Genomic DNA, 15,461 nt, shown 5'->3' with positions numbered 1-15,461 from the left:
ACGTGCGTGACGATGATATGTCAACACTCGATATCGAGACTTAACTTGGAAATGTGTAATCACACGTACCTCAGAAATAAAGCTTATGATACAAAGACATTAATTAACTCACGGGAAAACACTGACATACGATCAGACGACTTCAAGAAGGTCGTATATGAGGCGCATGGAATGCAGACTGATGTGTTTTGTTTCCCGACCTCACCTCACCTGTACGTATCACGTGCAGTAGTTTACAAGCTCTTGGTCGCTACGACTTGTCGAGCGAGTTAAGCTCTGTCAGATAAATCGGTTCACAAATACATTTACAATAACTGTGAAAATAGTGGTTGGTAAAATATCAAGATCCCTATAAAATGCAAGTGCATGCGTGTGCACGTAATAACGGCATACCATGCGTAAGCGGGCTATGGAATGATGTCCAAAGTGTACATGATTGAGAGTAATTTTGTTCCATAAAAGAACAGTAAATTGACAATTAAATATAGTAATTTAATTTATTTCTGTCGTTTTTGGTAAAGTAAAGAAAATAAGTGTCATTGTATAAATTCTATCCCTCTGCAAAAAGTTCCGATTTTTTTCAAGGTAGACAAATTTTATCAGGATCAAAATTATTGTAAAAAGTAAAATAAATGAATTATAAAGACTTTGTGTGGATTTGGTTCAATTTTTCACTCTTTTTGTATGAAACTATGTGACCTGTTTGCTTTTAGCTTGTATTTAGTAACTTTTATCCATACAATTTCAATAAAAAACGCTTTTTATTTTTACATGTTGTAGATATTTTATGATAAATAAAATATTTGTAGGGTTGATTAGCAATGTTTCTTTTTATTATTTTATTGTTGTAATAGTTTTGAACAGTGCCACATGGTCAAAAAATGTTAAAGTGTTGAATTTGACAAAAATTCAATTATTCAGTATTTTTTACCAAAAAATCCCCAGTTTATCGGAATGCTTAGATTTTCATAAAATCATCTCTACATAGTGATATAATCATTATGTGAAACTTTCATTGAATTCTGCTGGCTAATTGCGAAAGGGTGGAGCCTCCTTAACACAAATGCAGCAATTACCATATGCATAAAGTATCTTACACATGTATACAGCTGACGAGCTATTGGCTTGATTACATTTCTGGTGTCCCCTGCTACGGTGACTGACCATCTTCTGATGTTCCTTTGATTCCTATACTGTATTTACCACTAACTTAATTTGTTTGGTTTCTCTGCTATATTTATCACTAACTTCCATTTGTTTGGTTTCCCTGCTATATTTATCACTAACTTCCATTTGTTTTGTTTCCCTGCTATATTTATCACTAACTTATATTTCTTTGGTTTCCCTGCTATATTTATCACTAATTTCCATTTGTTTGGTTTCCCTGCTATATTTATCCCTAACTTATATTTGTTTGGTTTCCCTGCTATATTTATCCCTAACTTATATTTGTTTGGTTTCCCTGTTATATTTATCACTAACTTATATTTGTTTGGTTTCCCCGCTATATTTATCACTAACTTCCATTTGTTTGGTTTCTCTGCTATATTTATCACTAACTTCCATTTGTTTTGTTTCCCTGCTATATTTATCACTAACTTATATTTCTTTGGTTTCCCTGCTATATTTATCACTTACTTATATCACTTTGGTTTCCCTGCTATATTTATCACTTACTTATATTTTTTGGTTTCCCTGCTATATTTATCACTAACCTCCATTTGTTTGGTTTCCCTGCTATATTTATCTCTAACTTATATTTTTTGGTTTCCCTGCTATATTTATCACTTACTTATATCACTTTGGTTTCCCTGCTATATTTATCACTTACTTATATTACTTTGGTTTTCCTGCTATATTTATCACTAACTTATATATTACTTTGGTTTCCCTGCTATATTTATCACCAACTTATATTACTTTGGTTTCCCTGCTATATTTATCACTTACTTATATTTGTTTGGTTTCCCTGCAATATTTATCACTTACTTATATTTGTTTGGTTTCCCTGCTATATCTATCACTAACTTATATTTGTTTGGTTTCCCTGCTATATTTATCACTTACTTGTATTTGTTTGGTTTCCCTGCTATATTTATCACTAACTTATATTTTTTGGTTTCCCTGCTATATTTATCACTAACTTATATATTACTTTGGTTTCCCTGCTATATTTATCACTAACTTATATTTTTTGGGTTCCCTGCTATATTTATCACTAACTTATAGTACTTTGGGTTCTCTGCTATATTTATCACTAACTTACACTTGTTTGGTTTCCCTGCTATATTTATCACTTACTTATATTACTTTGGTTTTCCTGCTATATTTATCACTAACTTATATTTCTTTGGGTTCCCTGCTATATTTATCACTAACTTATATTTGTTTGGTTTCCCTGTTATATTTATCACTAACTTATATTTGTTTGGTTTCCCTGTTATATTTATCACTAACTTATATTTGTTTGGTTTCCCTGCTATATTTATCACTAACTTATATTACTTTGGGTTCCCTGCTATATTTATCACTAACTTACACTTGTTTGGTTTCCCTGCTATATGTATTACTTTCTTATATTTGTTAGGTTTCCCTGCTATTTTCATCACTTACTTACATTTGTTTGGTTTTCCCTGCTATATTCATCACTTACTTATTTTGTTAGGTTTCCCTGCTATATTTATCACTTACTTACATTTGTTAGGTTTCCCTGCTATATTTATCACTTACTTACATTTGTTAGGTTTCCCTGCTATATTTATCACTTACTTACATTTGTTTGGTTTTCCCTGCTATATTTATCACTCACTTACATTTGTTTGGTTTCCCTGCTATATTTATCACTTTTTGTTTGGGGGAGGGGGGTGTTTCCCTGTTATATTTATTACTAAGATCAAAACAAAAAATATGTGTGTTTCCAGTTTCCGTATTTACACTAGATTGTTGTGCCTACTCTTAATTTTTATTGGCATTTAGTGATAAGCACTGTTAAAGTCAAAACTCCTGACCTATATTAGCCTAGTAAAAATATTTAAAAATTGTATTTACCTACCCATTTTTTCAAGCAGTAACATGAAACACATATTTCCCCCCAACTTGTATTGTTTGGTTTCCCTGCGTGAGTAATCACCTACTTCAGTACTTACATTTAGTTGGTTTCCTCTGTCTGGACAATGCAATGTTTCTATGATGATGTAGAAGCCCTCTTTCATATAACCTGGATTCTGAAAAAAGTCAATAGCATTTGAATAGCTCATCTTCGTAAATTCACAATATAATGCAATGCCAAGTATTATGCCTATGGAAAGTCAATTGGTATTGACCAAGGCAAAAACATTACTCTGTGCCTATGTTTCAATTCATTAAATGGAGATTTTTTCCAGCACTTCTTTAGTTCTTTAACGAAATGAAACTCAGTACTTTCAAAAATTGCAAGCCAAAAGTTTTGTCGTTATAAACAGTGAACGTGTGTTAGAGTGATGATGGTTATGTATATATGGACTGGGGAAACTCTGAATACAGTGGAACCCACTTATTATGATATTCAATATGCCAGAGAAAAATATCATTATAACCGATATTTCATAATAACTGATAAAGCTGTTTTCGGTCGTTTTTATGTTGTCTGAACCGGAAGTGAGACGCTTTATATTAATCAGACATAGATTGATGTGGAAACATGGAAAAAAATAAATACAAACTGATAAAGTAATAATTGAAATCATTTGTGAATTGTTATTTATATCAATCAGCGTGTTGTAAAATTCAAGAAGATTTTGTTATGTCGTTGTAATGATCAGTATATATATAAATTCTACTTTCACTTTCAAATAACTTCGAGCATATTCCTTAGAACTATCTTTATACTACATCCTAGCTAACGATATCGTAATGTTACAGTCAATAGGATGAAAGAAGTGATATAAATAGTCATGATCTACCTATTTTGCAATGAGAAGTTGCGTTACATTTTGTCCCATAAGAGTAAAAATATTTTGCTGCGCTATCTATGTCAATTACGATCACATGCCTCACAAGTCGTGCAGTGAAATTAACTTGCAAAGAAACAGTAACAATTTAAAACATAAAATGGTACCTTTTTAACAAAAATGAACTATTGTTTTCAACATAAATTGTAAACAAGAGGCACAGAGTGCCTGTATCGCTCACCTGGATATCTAAGCAATTATGGCAAAATATCCCCAAATGAGATCCAAAGAAATATGTGGCATATTTGTATCAGATTTTTCATGCACAGCAATTTTATGTATGGTTATGGGGTGGGGATTTGACTGTTTTCAAGCTGTGACTCAGAAACTAGGTCCCTAGGGTTGTGACCAGACCCCAGGATCAATTATAATATCATGACTGCATTCATCTTTTTGCCCATCATTTGTATTTATAGTTTCGTGGTGGGGATCTCAACCGTTTCTAAGTTATGACCCAGGGGTTAAGTCTGCAAGGGTGGGGCAGACCCTGGAGTCAATTCTAATATCATGACTGCATTCGTCTCTTTATGCTCACCAATTGTATATATAGTTTTGGGGTGGGGATCTAAACCATTTCAAAGATATGACCCAAGGATTAAGTCTCCAAGGGTGGGACATACCCCAAGGCCATCCTGAAAGCATATGTGCATTCATCTCTTTATACTCAGCAATTGTATATATGGTTACAGGGTGGGGATCTCAACTGTTTCCAAGCTGTAACTAAGAAACTAGGTCTGTAGGGGTTCAGTCAGACCCCAGGGTGTATTCTAATATCATGACTGCATTTGTCTCTATATTGCCCAGCATGTGTAACCTTAGTTTTGGGGTGGGGATCTCAACCGTTTTAAAGTTATGACCCAGGGACTATGTCTCCAATGGTGGGGCTAGACCCTAGGGCCATCCTGGAAGCAAATGGGGATTCTCCTCTTTATACTCAGCAATTATATATATGGTTATACAGTGGAGATCTCAACCATTTCCAAGTAATAAACTTTTTTTGACCCCACTCCTTAGCCCGGGTGGTCAGCCCCACCATTTGTACAATTTTGAATCCCTGCCTCCCATGAATGCTTCCGACCAAATAAGATTGATATCCATGGCATAGTTCTACAGAAGAAGTCGTTTATAGTAACATAGCCAAATTGCACCCTTTTGGCCCCACCCCTCAGCACCCTGGGGGGTTAGCCCCACCATTTGTACAATTTTGAATCCCCACCACCTAGGGATGCTTCCAGTCAAATTTAGGTAAATTCCAATCAGTGGTTTAGAAGAAGAAGTCGTTTAAAGCAATTGTTGACGTACAGACGACGTCTGGACGCCACAGTATGGCATAAGCTCACCTTGGTCCTTCGGACCAGGTAAGCTAATAAAGCAGCCGTCGTCAGTTGTTTACGACACTTATGTTTTTAACTTTGGATCGATATCTGGCACCATGCTGTCAGGGCGGTTTGTCCCGATTTTGACACTTTTTCAACAGAGACACAGAGAAATCAACTTCTAATGCAATAGAGAAATTATTGCTTAAGTGATTAAAAAACACACATCTACCTTCTGAAGTATTATTTCATTGAAATCGGCATGATTTCTCACATGACGTGTCAAGGTTTAGGTAACCGTGAATATTTGTGAAAGGCATGCTCGTTTTCTCATCGGAATTCAGGGTTCGAATTTAAGCTCGCATACTCGCGAAAAGCGAGTGCAAATTGCAAACTGCGAGTAGATTTCAGACACCAGCATTTTTTTGCGAGTGAAAATTTTGGGCTGAATAATCCACATTTCTAATGGTCGGTCTTTACAAATTCTTTCTTTGACAACTCGCGGTCATTTAAGCGCATTCTTGTCATTCGCCAAATGAATGATTCAGATTTTGTCATTAACGGAAGTTTACAATCGATACATGTCCATCCAGTGCGCATGTCCGTTAGGAGGTACCTGCACAAATAATGATGACGTTTACCGCATGCATGATGTTTTTCGGTAATCTATTTTTAGTTACTATTTATAGCGCAAATACGATATGCTTGACTAGTCACGTGGTTGTATTGGGGTTTCCCAAGGTTAAATTTCACAGCTCACTGCACCGGCAAAATAACAAATGGACAAGTTGCTGATGTTGCCCTTAGAGAGTATGACCCAAAACCTGCTGTGACAAGATGGTGGTTGTCGGGACAAAGACAGAAAAGACCAAATACTCTACCATATGGAGCACGAAACTAAGATGCAGTTTTTATGCTATATCTTAGAATAGCCTGAGCAGGCCACCATCCTTTCACAGCAAGGATTGCTTCATGTATACATCCCAATGACCATAATTTAAAATGTCAGTTAATACTGTGTTGTTTTAGAATTTAATTCTAAGTTAACATGTCTAATAAAGTTGGAAAAATGCAAATTGCAAGTTGTTTTCTCATTTAGCAAGTAAGAAAAAATACCACTTGCGAAAAAAATGCAAGTAGAAAATCTGGTTAAATTCGAACCCTGGAATTTGTTAGAAAATGTTGGTAGGCCTAATCATTTTAATTTGATACACAGTCCTACAGTGTATTTTAGATAGCAATTAACTGTACCACCTGTTTTGTTAAGACTAAAATGTATGAGCAGCAAGCAATGGTCCATCTTTTGTTTTCCGCTGACTGGGGTGAAGCGAGGTGTGAAAATTTACCTGGAGTGGACAGGTGATCACCTCGGGCGATGTACAGTTAGCTGGACCTATATATTGTTTAACCGTCCAGGTGTTTCACACGGACAACTTACCTGAGTTTTTACCTTATAAAATCCATTCCAGCAGAAAAAAATATCATAATAAGTGGGGTCCCACCTTTGACCATATCATAACAAACAATATTTTTTTTGCTTAGTTAAGGAAGAAAAAAATCGGTACATGGGGAAAATATCATAATAACCGATATCATAAAAAGTGGGTTCCATTGTACTGGTATATTTGTTGGGCATGCTGAGTGTCAAGGATTCCTTGTGCCAAACACCTCTCTCCATTTCATCCACACAGCAGTGTGGCTGTGGCTGTTTTTATGTATTCATACAATTTAAATATATTATTTTTTTTGTATATTTGGAGGCTTTTCCTGTGTAAATGTTTTATATACTATAAAGTAAATAAAAGATTGCTTTACAATGTCGGTTTTCTGAATGTTGTCTAGATTATTTAATTATAGCCTTTGGCTGAGGTCAATACCTGGATTTATCGACCCGAGAAAAGAAATATTGACCTCGGACACCTGGATTTATCGCCCAAGGAAAAGATATCTTGACCGTGGACGCAGTCCGAGGTCAATATTTCTTTTCTCAGTGCGATAAATCCAGGTATTGACCGAAGTTAAAGACTACAATTGTTTTATTACTTTACAAAACAGTAATGTAAGCAATCTGAAAAAATAAATAAAAAAAAATCGGAAGTGGAACGGTGCATTGTTTGGAGACACGTCATATTTCTATTTCTAGAAACATCCAGTCCTTCAACAACAAGAGGCCCAATGGGCCTGCATCGCTCACCTGGTATTAATCTCACACTTGTAATCTTAATAGTGGACTAAATAACAGCTACAGGCAGAATATCAGTGTTTGATTCATAAGAACCTATCAAAAGATTTAAACATATGACGCCTGTGACCTTGAATGTTGAACAAGGACATTAGGTTGAAAGTTGGTCAAAGTCATTCATTTGAACAAACTTGGTAGCCCTTCATCCAAACATGCTACAGGCCCAATTTCAGTACCCTTGGCCTTTTGGTTATTGAGAAGAAGTTGTTTGAAGATTTTACGACATTTTACCCCTGTGACCTTGAAAGTGGGTCAAGGTCATGAATTTGAACAAACTTGGTAGCCCTTCATCCCAGCATGCTACAGGCCCAATATCAGTACCCTGGGCCTTTTGGTTATTGAAAAGAAGTTGTTTGAAGATTTTAAGACATTTGACCCCTGTGACCTTGAAAGTGGGTCAAGGTCATTCATTTGAACAAACTTGGTAGCCCTTCATCTCAGCATGCTACTGGCCAAATATAATCAGCCTCGGCCTCTTGGTTATAGAGAAGAAGTTGTTTAAATTAAAAAGTTGACGCCGGACCATGCCATAATCTCACTTGGCCCTTCGGGCCAGGTGAGCTGAAAATCACGCGCTCCAAGTCAATATCGGTTTTTATCGGTGGACATGTGATGCACTCCTGGCCAATCACTTGTTGGGAATAATATGAAAAAATAATAAATATAAAACTGCATTCTCCTCAACGTCGCTGATCTATTATCAGTCATGGTTGTATATTTGACAATTTATCTTAGTGATAGAATGGTTTTTCAGGGTGACATTCAGGAATGTGTATGGGCCTTCAATCTTAATTTGCAATGTTTGGTTTAAAACACCATTTAACAGGTATCTGGCAGGCTATTAAATTGTTTGAAATTTTGTTTGGTTGTGTTATCGTTGCTAAATAGATGCAAAACTGTTTATGTACAGATCAGGAACAAAGAAGAAAATATCAACATTTTTGCCAATATGTTAAAGGCACACATACTTACTGATATTATTGTTACACAATATGGGTACGCATTCCAAGCCTTTTCATGAATATCTAGAGATCCTTTGGGAGCTATTAGTCTGAGAAATGATGGTACTCGACTGAAAAATAAAGACAGAATAAAAATCCAATGAAATTAATATAGATAAAGCAAAGAGTATTTGAAGTTGTATCATCTATTTCACAGGACAAAACAGTTCATCTTCATAAACTACATTTTAAGACTTTAATCTCCTTATTAAAAATAAAATGTTTAAGACTTAAATCTCTTACAAAGAATTAAATGTTTTTGTAGACTATGTAGTGGTACCTGTACTGTGAAGAGTAAGTAATGCAAATATCCCAAAAAGGGCATTTCAGTTACAAGCTGTAATCTACCAGGCAATCAGAATCCAAGTTAGCATTCAATTCTTCTTTTTTATGATCATGAGTAACCTTCAGACAGGAATTTATAATCATGATTGACCTATTTCTAAACATTTTCTCCAGTTTGGTAAGTACGGATTATGAAAAGATTCAAGTAGCACAACCAAAAAGTGTTTATATGTGACGTTTTGATGACTAGTATGGTATGTACTCTGTCACCTTCACTAGTGAAGCTTATTGGTATGTACACAAAGGTGTAAAATATGTAAGAGTTGTCTGTTGCAAATCGATGTCAATTTGGCAACATTGTAAGTGTATGTACATTGTATAATTAGCTGTTATATTTGTCTGATGAAGGTGACAGTGTACATACCGTTCTAGACTTTTAAAGAAAATTTGTGTATTAAACTTAACATTTTTCATTGTCCCAATTAATAATATACACATACTTTCAAACAATATCAGTAAAACTGAAAACATTATGATATGTCTACCTTTGTAAATGGTAAATCTTGTGTGTGTATTGTCCTTTAGTATATTTTCCATCCTTTAAATTTTTGTAATAGCCTTCTTTCTCCGCATGATCTCTAGATTCCTCATCCTCAAAGTTAAATGCCTCATTGACCTTGACCTCGATACCCTCTCCTCCACCGGTTTCATTCTTGCTGGCTTCTGCCACAGACCATAATTGGGCCACTTGATACTGAAAAACAACAAGTAATTTTCACAAAAATATTAGTAGAGTTTGTTTACATCTCACAGTACTATTTATAACTTAGAATACTGTATACTGAGAAACTTACACCCAGTCAAATATGTACTCTTTGCCAATAAAATCCATGTTGGCCTAGTGTTAATTTCACTGTTCACATGTACCAGTACTACTGTGTTATATATATATATATATATATGTTGTATGGGGAAAGAAGAAATAACCACAGTACAGACAACGACATTTGTCAAATTTTCAGGGCGATCTGCCCCTTTATATATATGTTATATGGAATGTACTAACATTTGCTGTCATGATAAATTGGGGAGGACGAAAAAGGCAAAAGTTAAACAACAGCCAAAATATTCTGGTATAGGGTATACATGTAACTAATACATACACTCTTTCATACCCAGGTGTGTAGGATAGGGAAATTCCAACCGAGGGATTTTAAAATTTGGTAAAACCTGAGGCTTTCCTGAGGGTTTGGCCAAATTTGAAAATCCAGAGGGTGGAATTTCCCTATCCTACACCCTTGGGCATGAAAGAGTGTTTTTTTTCTCAATCCAATCACCAGAATAAGCTCAGAAACCATGAAAATGCATTTGGATTTGACACCATTTTGAAAATATCAATTTTCCCCCTGAGCTTATTAGACCAAATTGAATTAGCTGGATTTAGCATATATCCCATATTTGCAAACGATGTTTGCACAGAAAAATAAATCACATCTTTCTAACATGTACGGTAAATATATAATAAAACTCCATTGTTGAACTTTTGTCACGTCACGTCGCATGAAATAGGGCGTAAGATAGAAATTTTCTACACCCCTCTCTTACTCTGGACAGCTCTATCTTACACACAGGGAAATGAGAGAATATACACAGTTTACTTTCAAGATACAACATATGTCACACCAGTGATATCAATTGTTTATCTTCCTGCTGTGCATTTATTTATTGATCAGCAGCACACACCCATACAACTTAGATGTTATAACAATGGATAGTGTTAACGTTTGTGATCATGGATACAAGCTAGCTAGTACGTACACACCAACCTACATGTAGTACCTATCAAATAAATGTGAAACATTGTGTATATGTACTGTAGAGGAGAATACAATGGTCTTGTGTGTTGTGTACTCTTGACTTTTCTTATAGCGAATATAAATATGACATTCAGTAGCAGGCGACAGTGAATATTGTCAACCCGAAAAAAACATTGTCACCCAAGGCGAAGCCGAGGGTGACAATGGGTTTTTTTTGAGGGTTGACAGTATTCACTGTCACCTGCTACTGAATGATAATGTCATATCTATTTTGTTACACCAAAAGTCTTTGTAGCTCAGAAACGGCAGCAAACCTCGATAATGACATCTTGTTTGTTGATAGTCTGATGTTTACAATCGCTATCGCACCGGCGCTTGATAAAATTGGCTGTTACCGTCAAACGTTCCTGTGACCATCACGGTGGGGGAACGAAGCGGGGAACGCACATTTTTCGTGCATGTGATATTTTTCACTGTCTCATGGCAATATCATCCGTGCCCCTTAAAACCAATGTATTTTCGGAGGGTGACAGAGATTTTTGTTTAATTTACTCCCAACCAATCATATAGCTAGAAATTCACTTGAGGTGTAACAATTATATATATCATATCTAAGATCAAATAATCGAGTGTTCTTCCCAGGATTTCAATTTCATAGTAACTCTTTTCCAGTTTATTTGTACCAGGTAATTTTCTATTTTCCCAATTGGATGCATGGTAGAATACATTTTGGTAGGCCATTTCTAGAAAAACTAGGAAATTGGAATTTTACAAATTATAAACAGTGAAAAAATTAACACAAACTGAAAAATGCTTGTTTTGTATTTTGTTTAACAAGAGGCCCAATGGGCCTGAATTGCTCACCTGGTAATAATCTCACACTTGTAATCTTAAAAGTGGACTAAAATACAGCTACAGGCAGAATATCAGTGTTTGATTCATAAGAACCCATTAAAAGATTTAAGCATATGACGCCGGTGACCTTGAATGTCGAACAATGACATTAGGTTGAACAGAGTTGATAGTCTTCCAACCCAGCAATGCTTCTAGCAAAATATCATTACCCTGGGCCTTTTGGTTATACAGAACAAATCATTTAAAGATTTAAACATATATTGACCACTGTGACCTTGAATATCATTATCCTAGGCCTCTTGGTTATTCAGAAGTTGTTTAAAGGTTTTAAACATATTTGACCCCTGTGACCTTGAATATAAGTAATAGCCATCCATTTGAACAAACTTGGTTGCCCTGAATCCCAGCATGCTACTGGCCAAATATCATCATCCTAGGTTTTTGGGTTATTGAGAAGAAGTTGTATAAAGGTTTTTAACATATATTATACCTTTGTGACCTTGGAATATGTCAAAGTCATTTATTTGAACAACCTTCACAGTAGCCCTTCATCTCAGCATGTTACTGGCCAAATTTAAGCACCCTAGGCCTTTTCATAATTTAAAAGAAGTTGTTTTAAAGGTTTTTAACATATTCAACCCCATGTGACCTTGAATATATGTCAAGGTCATTCATTTGAACAAACTTGGTAGTGCTTCATCCCAGCATGCTACTGGCCAAATATCATCACCCTAGGCCTTCTGGTTATTGAGAAGAAGTTGTTTAAAGTAAAATATTGACGCTGGGCGGACGCCATGGCATAAGCTCACTTGTCCTTCGGGCTAATAATATGTATGTAGCATTTTTATATGCAGTTCATTTGGTCATTGCTATGTAATAAACTAAGTTCTTACTTACTCAGTTTTTCTGACATACTGCCAGCCTGGTCACCGATTGATGATGTTAGAGCATTGGGGGAGTTATAATTACTTCCCCTTATTCACCGTGTAGTGGTGAACAAGCTGTTAAATGAACCTATTCTATGAAATCCCCCCCCCCACCCCGGGAAAATTCATGTGTACCATATGTACACGTAACATTTTCATTTCTTAATATGTTTGAAACAAAAAAATGATGATCTTATACACATGCAAGTACAATGTACTTAGTTGTTAAATCATGTGATAATGCATGTATTTTTGAGAAAAAAACACAAGGTACTTACTTCCTCGACTGTCATGGGTAGTACTATCCGACTGAAAGACATCAATAAAATCATTAAGATATGACGAAAATCATTCACACATGACATTCTCATTATAATTTTTTTTTAATATCTATCAGATACCTATTCCGTTTGCCTATTGCAGAGTTATCTTCTCTTGTGAGCAGGTATTGATTGTTACGTCATTGGTTTGTGTGAGAAAGTTACGTCGTTTTCTCAAAAATTGATGATGTTACTCTCACAAACCAATGGCGTAACAATCAATATCTGCTCACAAGAGAAGATAACTCTGCCATACGCAAAAACGGAATATATCACAGATGTACAACGCCATAAAAATTAATTAAAGCTAGAAATTTTTAGTAATCAGGGCAGGATTTTTTTAAAATATTTAATTTGAAAATACAGGCCAGGCCAATAGAATAGCTCAAATTCTGCCTATGCGTATTGCAGAGTTATCTTCTCTCGTGAGCAGGTATTGATTGTTACGTCATTGGTTTGTGTGAGAAAATTACGCTGTTTTCTCAAAAATTGATGACGTTCCTCTCACAAACTATTGACGAAACAATCAATACCTGCTCACAAGAGAAGATAACTCTGAAATATGCAATGATGGAATAGCTACAGACTGCAGTGATACTGCAGCTAGGATTTGAAAAGGGCAGGGTGTTGACCAGAAAAAATGGCACTTTTTAGCACGCAATGTGCTTTTTAAAGGACAATTTTTAGTGTGTTAGCATGTTTTTTGGGGCAATCAATGAGTAAGTTACTTAATAAATGTAGCGTATATATATATCAGTATTCTTCCCAGAACGTTTTGAAAGAAGCATGGTATTTCAATATTTCTGTTAAAGCAGCACTCTATGTAAAATCAAAGCAGCATGGTTACTTTAGATTTACTATGAATATATAGCAGATAAGATCTAGGATAGCAGCATGGCAAGAAATTACAGGAGCATGGTGCCATGCTGCAAAAACAGCCTGGGGAGGCTGTATATAAATATTTGATATATTTTCTTTGTATATTGTTTTCATTTTATGTTGATTTTTGTGTTTACTCTTTCAATTATGATTCATGATTTAATGATAGTATATATATTATAAATATCCGAATTTTAATTTCTTAAAGAAAAATACCAGTCGAATATCTGAAAAAAAATCATGCTGACCATTAAAGTTAATGTAAAATGACTATTTTTTTCATATTAAAGAATGCTGAAATCATCTCAAACTCATCATAATTGGCATTAAATACAAAAGAAATAGGAGGTATTAATATAAAGTTAAATACAGGGAAAATACTTAATACTAGTTAATGCATGGTAATGACCAAGATATTTTTTTTTGAAAATAGAGGTTATAAAGTCAAATGAACCCTTTTATAAAATAAGTTACGGATTTTTAATATTACAAAAAAAAACACATGGTACTTTGAATCCAGATTTATTTTACCGGTTTCTGGTTCAGTGTTTACTATACTATATATATACATATGTACACACATCATCTAACATTTATTGTGTTGAATGCCTTTGACCTCTCTTTACCACAAGACAGACAGCTTTTGTATTTCCCAATATACAGGGATAGCTTGATCTGACTCTAAAATTTAGTTTCAACAAAATAAAATGCCCATCAGAAAGCAGTAACATGTTTGAAGGGCAGTCATTGACAAACGCAAACTTTTTTTTTTATTCCACGTGTTTAACAATATGAACATTAAGTTTTCATTTTTTCTTGATGCATTTGAAATAAGGTTGAGTTGCAAGTAATTTATGTTTGTTTTCTTCAAATGTTACAATGATTTTCTCTTGCAACTTAGATATATAGCAAAAATATCACTATACTATTTTATTACCCAGGGAACTATACTTCTTTCTCCTGACTATTACAATAACCAATCAATTCTAAAAATAGAATATTGTTAATATTCTATTTTTAGAATTGATTGATTTTTCACATGATGGTTAAGATGTAGACCAATGTCAGCAACACTGTTTCTGTTATAGAAGCTTAAAATACTACGAAAAAATCAAAATAATCAATCTAATTTGAAATTTTCTATATATAACCATGACTGAAGTATTCAGAAAAATAGTCACCATGTGTCCATTCAATATATAGGCCTGGATTAATACCAAATATCGACCTTTTGTATCAACTTGGCAAAAAATCAATATAGTATCTTGCTCAACATATCTTAATACAGATTGATACAAAGTATTTTATTGTAACATTGTAATGTATATCGATCGAGCTTTACAAATCAGTCCAAACTACATCTGTTTACAAGTCGTTCAATCTGTGTTGATCCTACTTTGAACGGCCTTCGCGACGAATGATCCAAACACGAGTGGGGTAGTTTTCGACACCGGCCGCCATTTGACAAACCGAATACGATATCCGATTTGATACAGGTAAATCACACTTAGATTTCAGACGTGATCAACTTACTATTCCGATATATTTGGATGTGTTGGCGACGGCATTTTGCTTCGCAGTTCCCTGTCCCTGTCAGTGTGAGAAACGGGTGGGCCGATCGCAGGCAGAGAGAGATATGACGTCACGTGCGGACTATGTTTAGACAAGTGCTCTTCCGGTACAAACATTTTAGTTTCGAAATATCCAAATAATTATTAATTTCCGGTTTCTTTACAATATTTTTTTTTCAAATATCGTACGTTTATAATAATGACATTAATTATTTTTAGAATTATAATTTTAAAAAATCTGCGTGAGATGAACGGAAGGG

At 34.8% G+C, this 15,461-nt stretch overlaps 1 protein-coding gene across 1 annotated transcript in view; it reads right to left on the bottom strand.

The window, feature by feature from the left end:
- Window positions 1-15,281, bottom strand: part of LOC110452812 (phosphatidylinositol transfer protein alpha isoform-like) — a 26,896-nt gene extending 11,615 nt beyond the window's left edge. Inside the window, exons 1-5 of the mRNA XM_021501499.1 lie at window positions 15,164-15,281; window positions 12,710-12,740; window positions 9,379-9,587; window positions 8,520-8,619; window positions 3,147-3,224 (exon numbers count right to left, since the gene is read on the bottom strand). Of these exons, the coding sequence (XP_021357174.1) occupies window positions 3,147-3,224; window positions 8,520-8,619; window positions 9,379-9,587; window positions 12,710-12,740; window positions 15,164-15,198 (453 nt within the window). The 5' untranslated portion in view covers window positions 15,199-15,281. The remainder of the gene's footprint in view (window positions 1-3,146; window positions 3,225-8,519; window positions 8,620-9,378; window positions 9,588-12,709; window positions 12,741-15,163) is intronic.
- Window positions 15,282-15,461: the final 180 nt, after the last annotated feature.

Source organism: Mizuhopecten yessoensis, unplaced genomic scaffold (assembly GCF_002113885.1).
Source record: "Mizuhopecten yessoensis strain PY_sf001 unplaced genomic scaffold, ASM211388v2 scaffold6893, whole genome shotgun sequence".
Classification (NCBI taxonomy): domain Eukaryota; kingdom Metazoa; phylum Mollusca; class Bivalvia; order Pectinida; family Pectinidae; genus Mizuhopecten; species Mizuhopecten yessoensis.
This window is presented reverse-complemented; position numbering and strand designations above follow the sequence as displayed.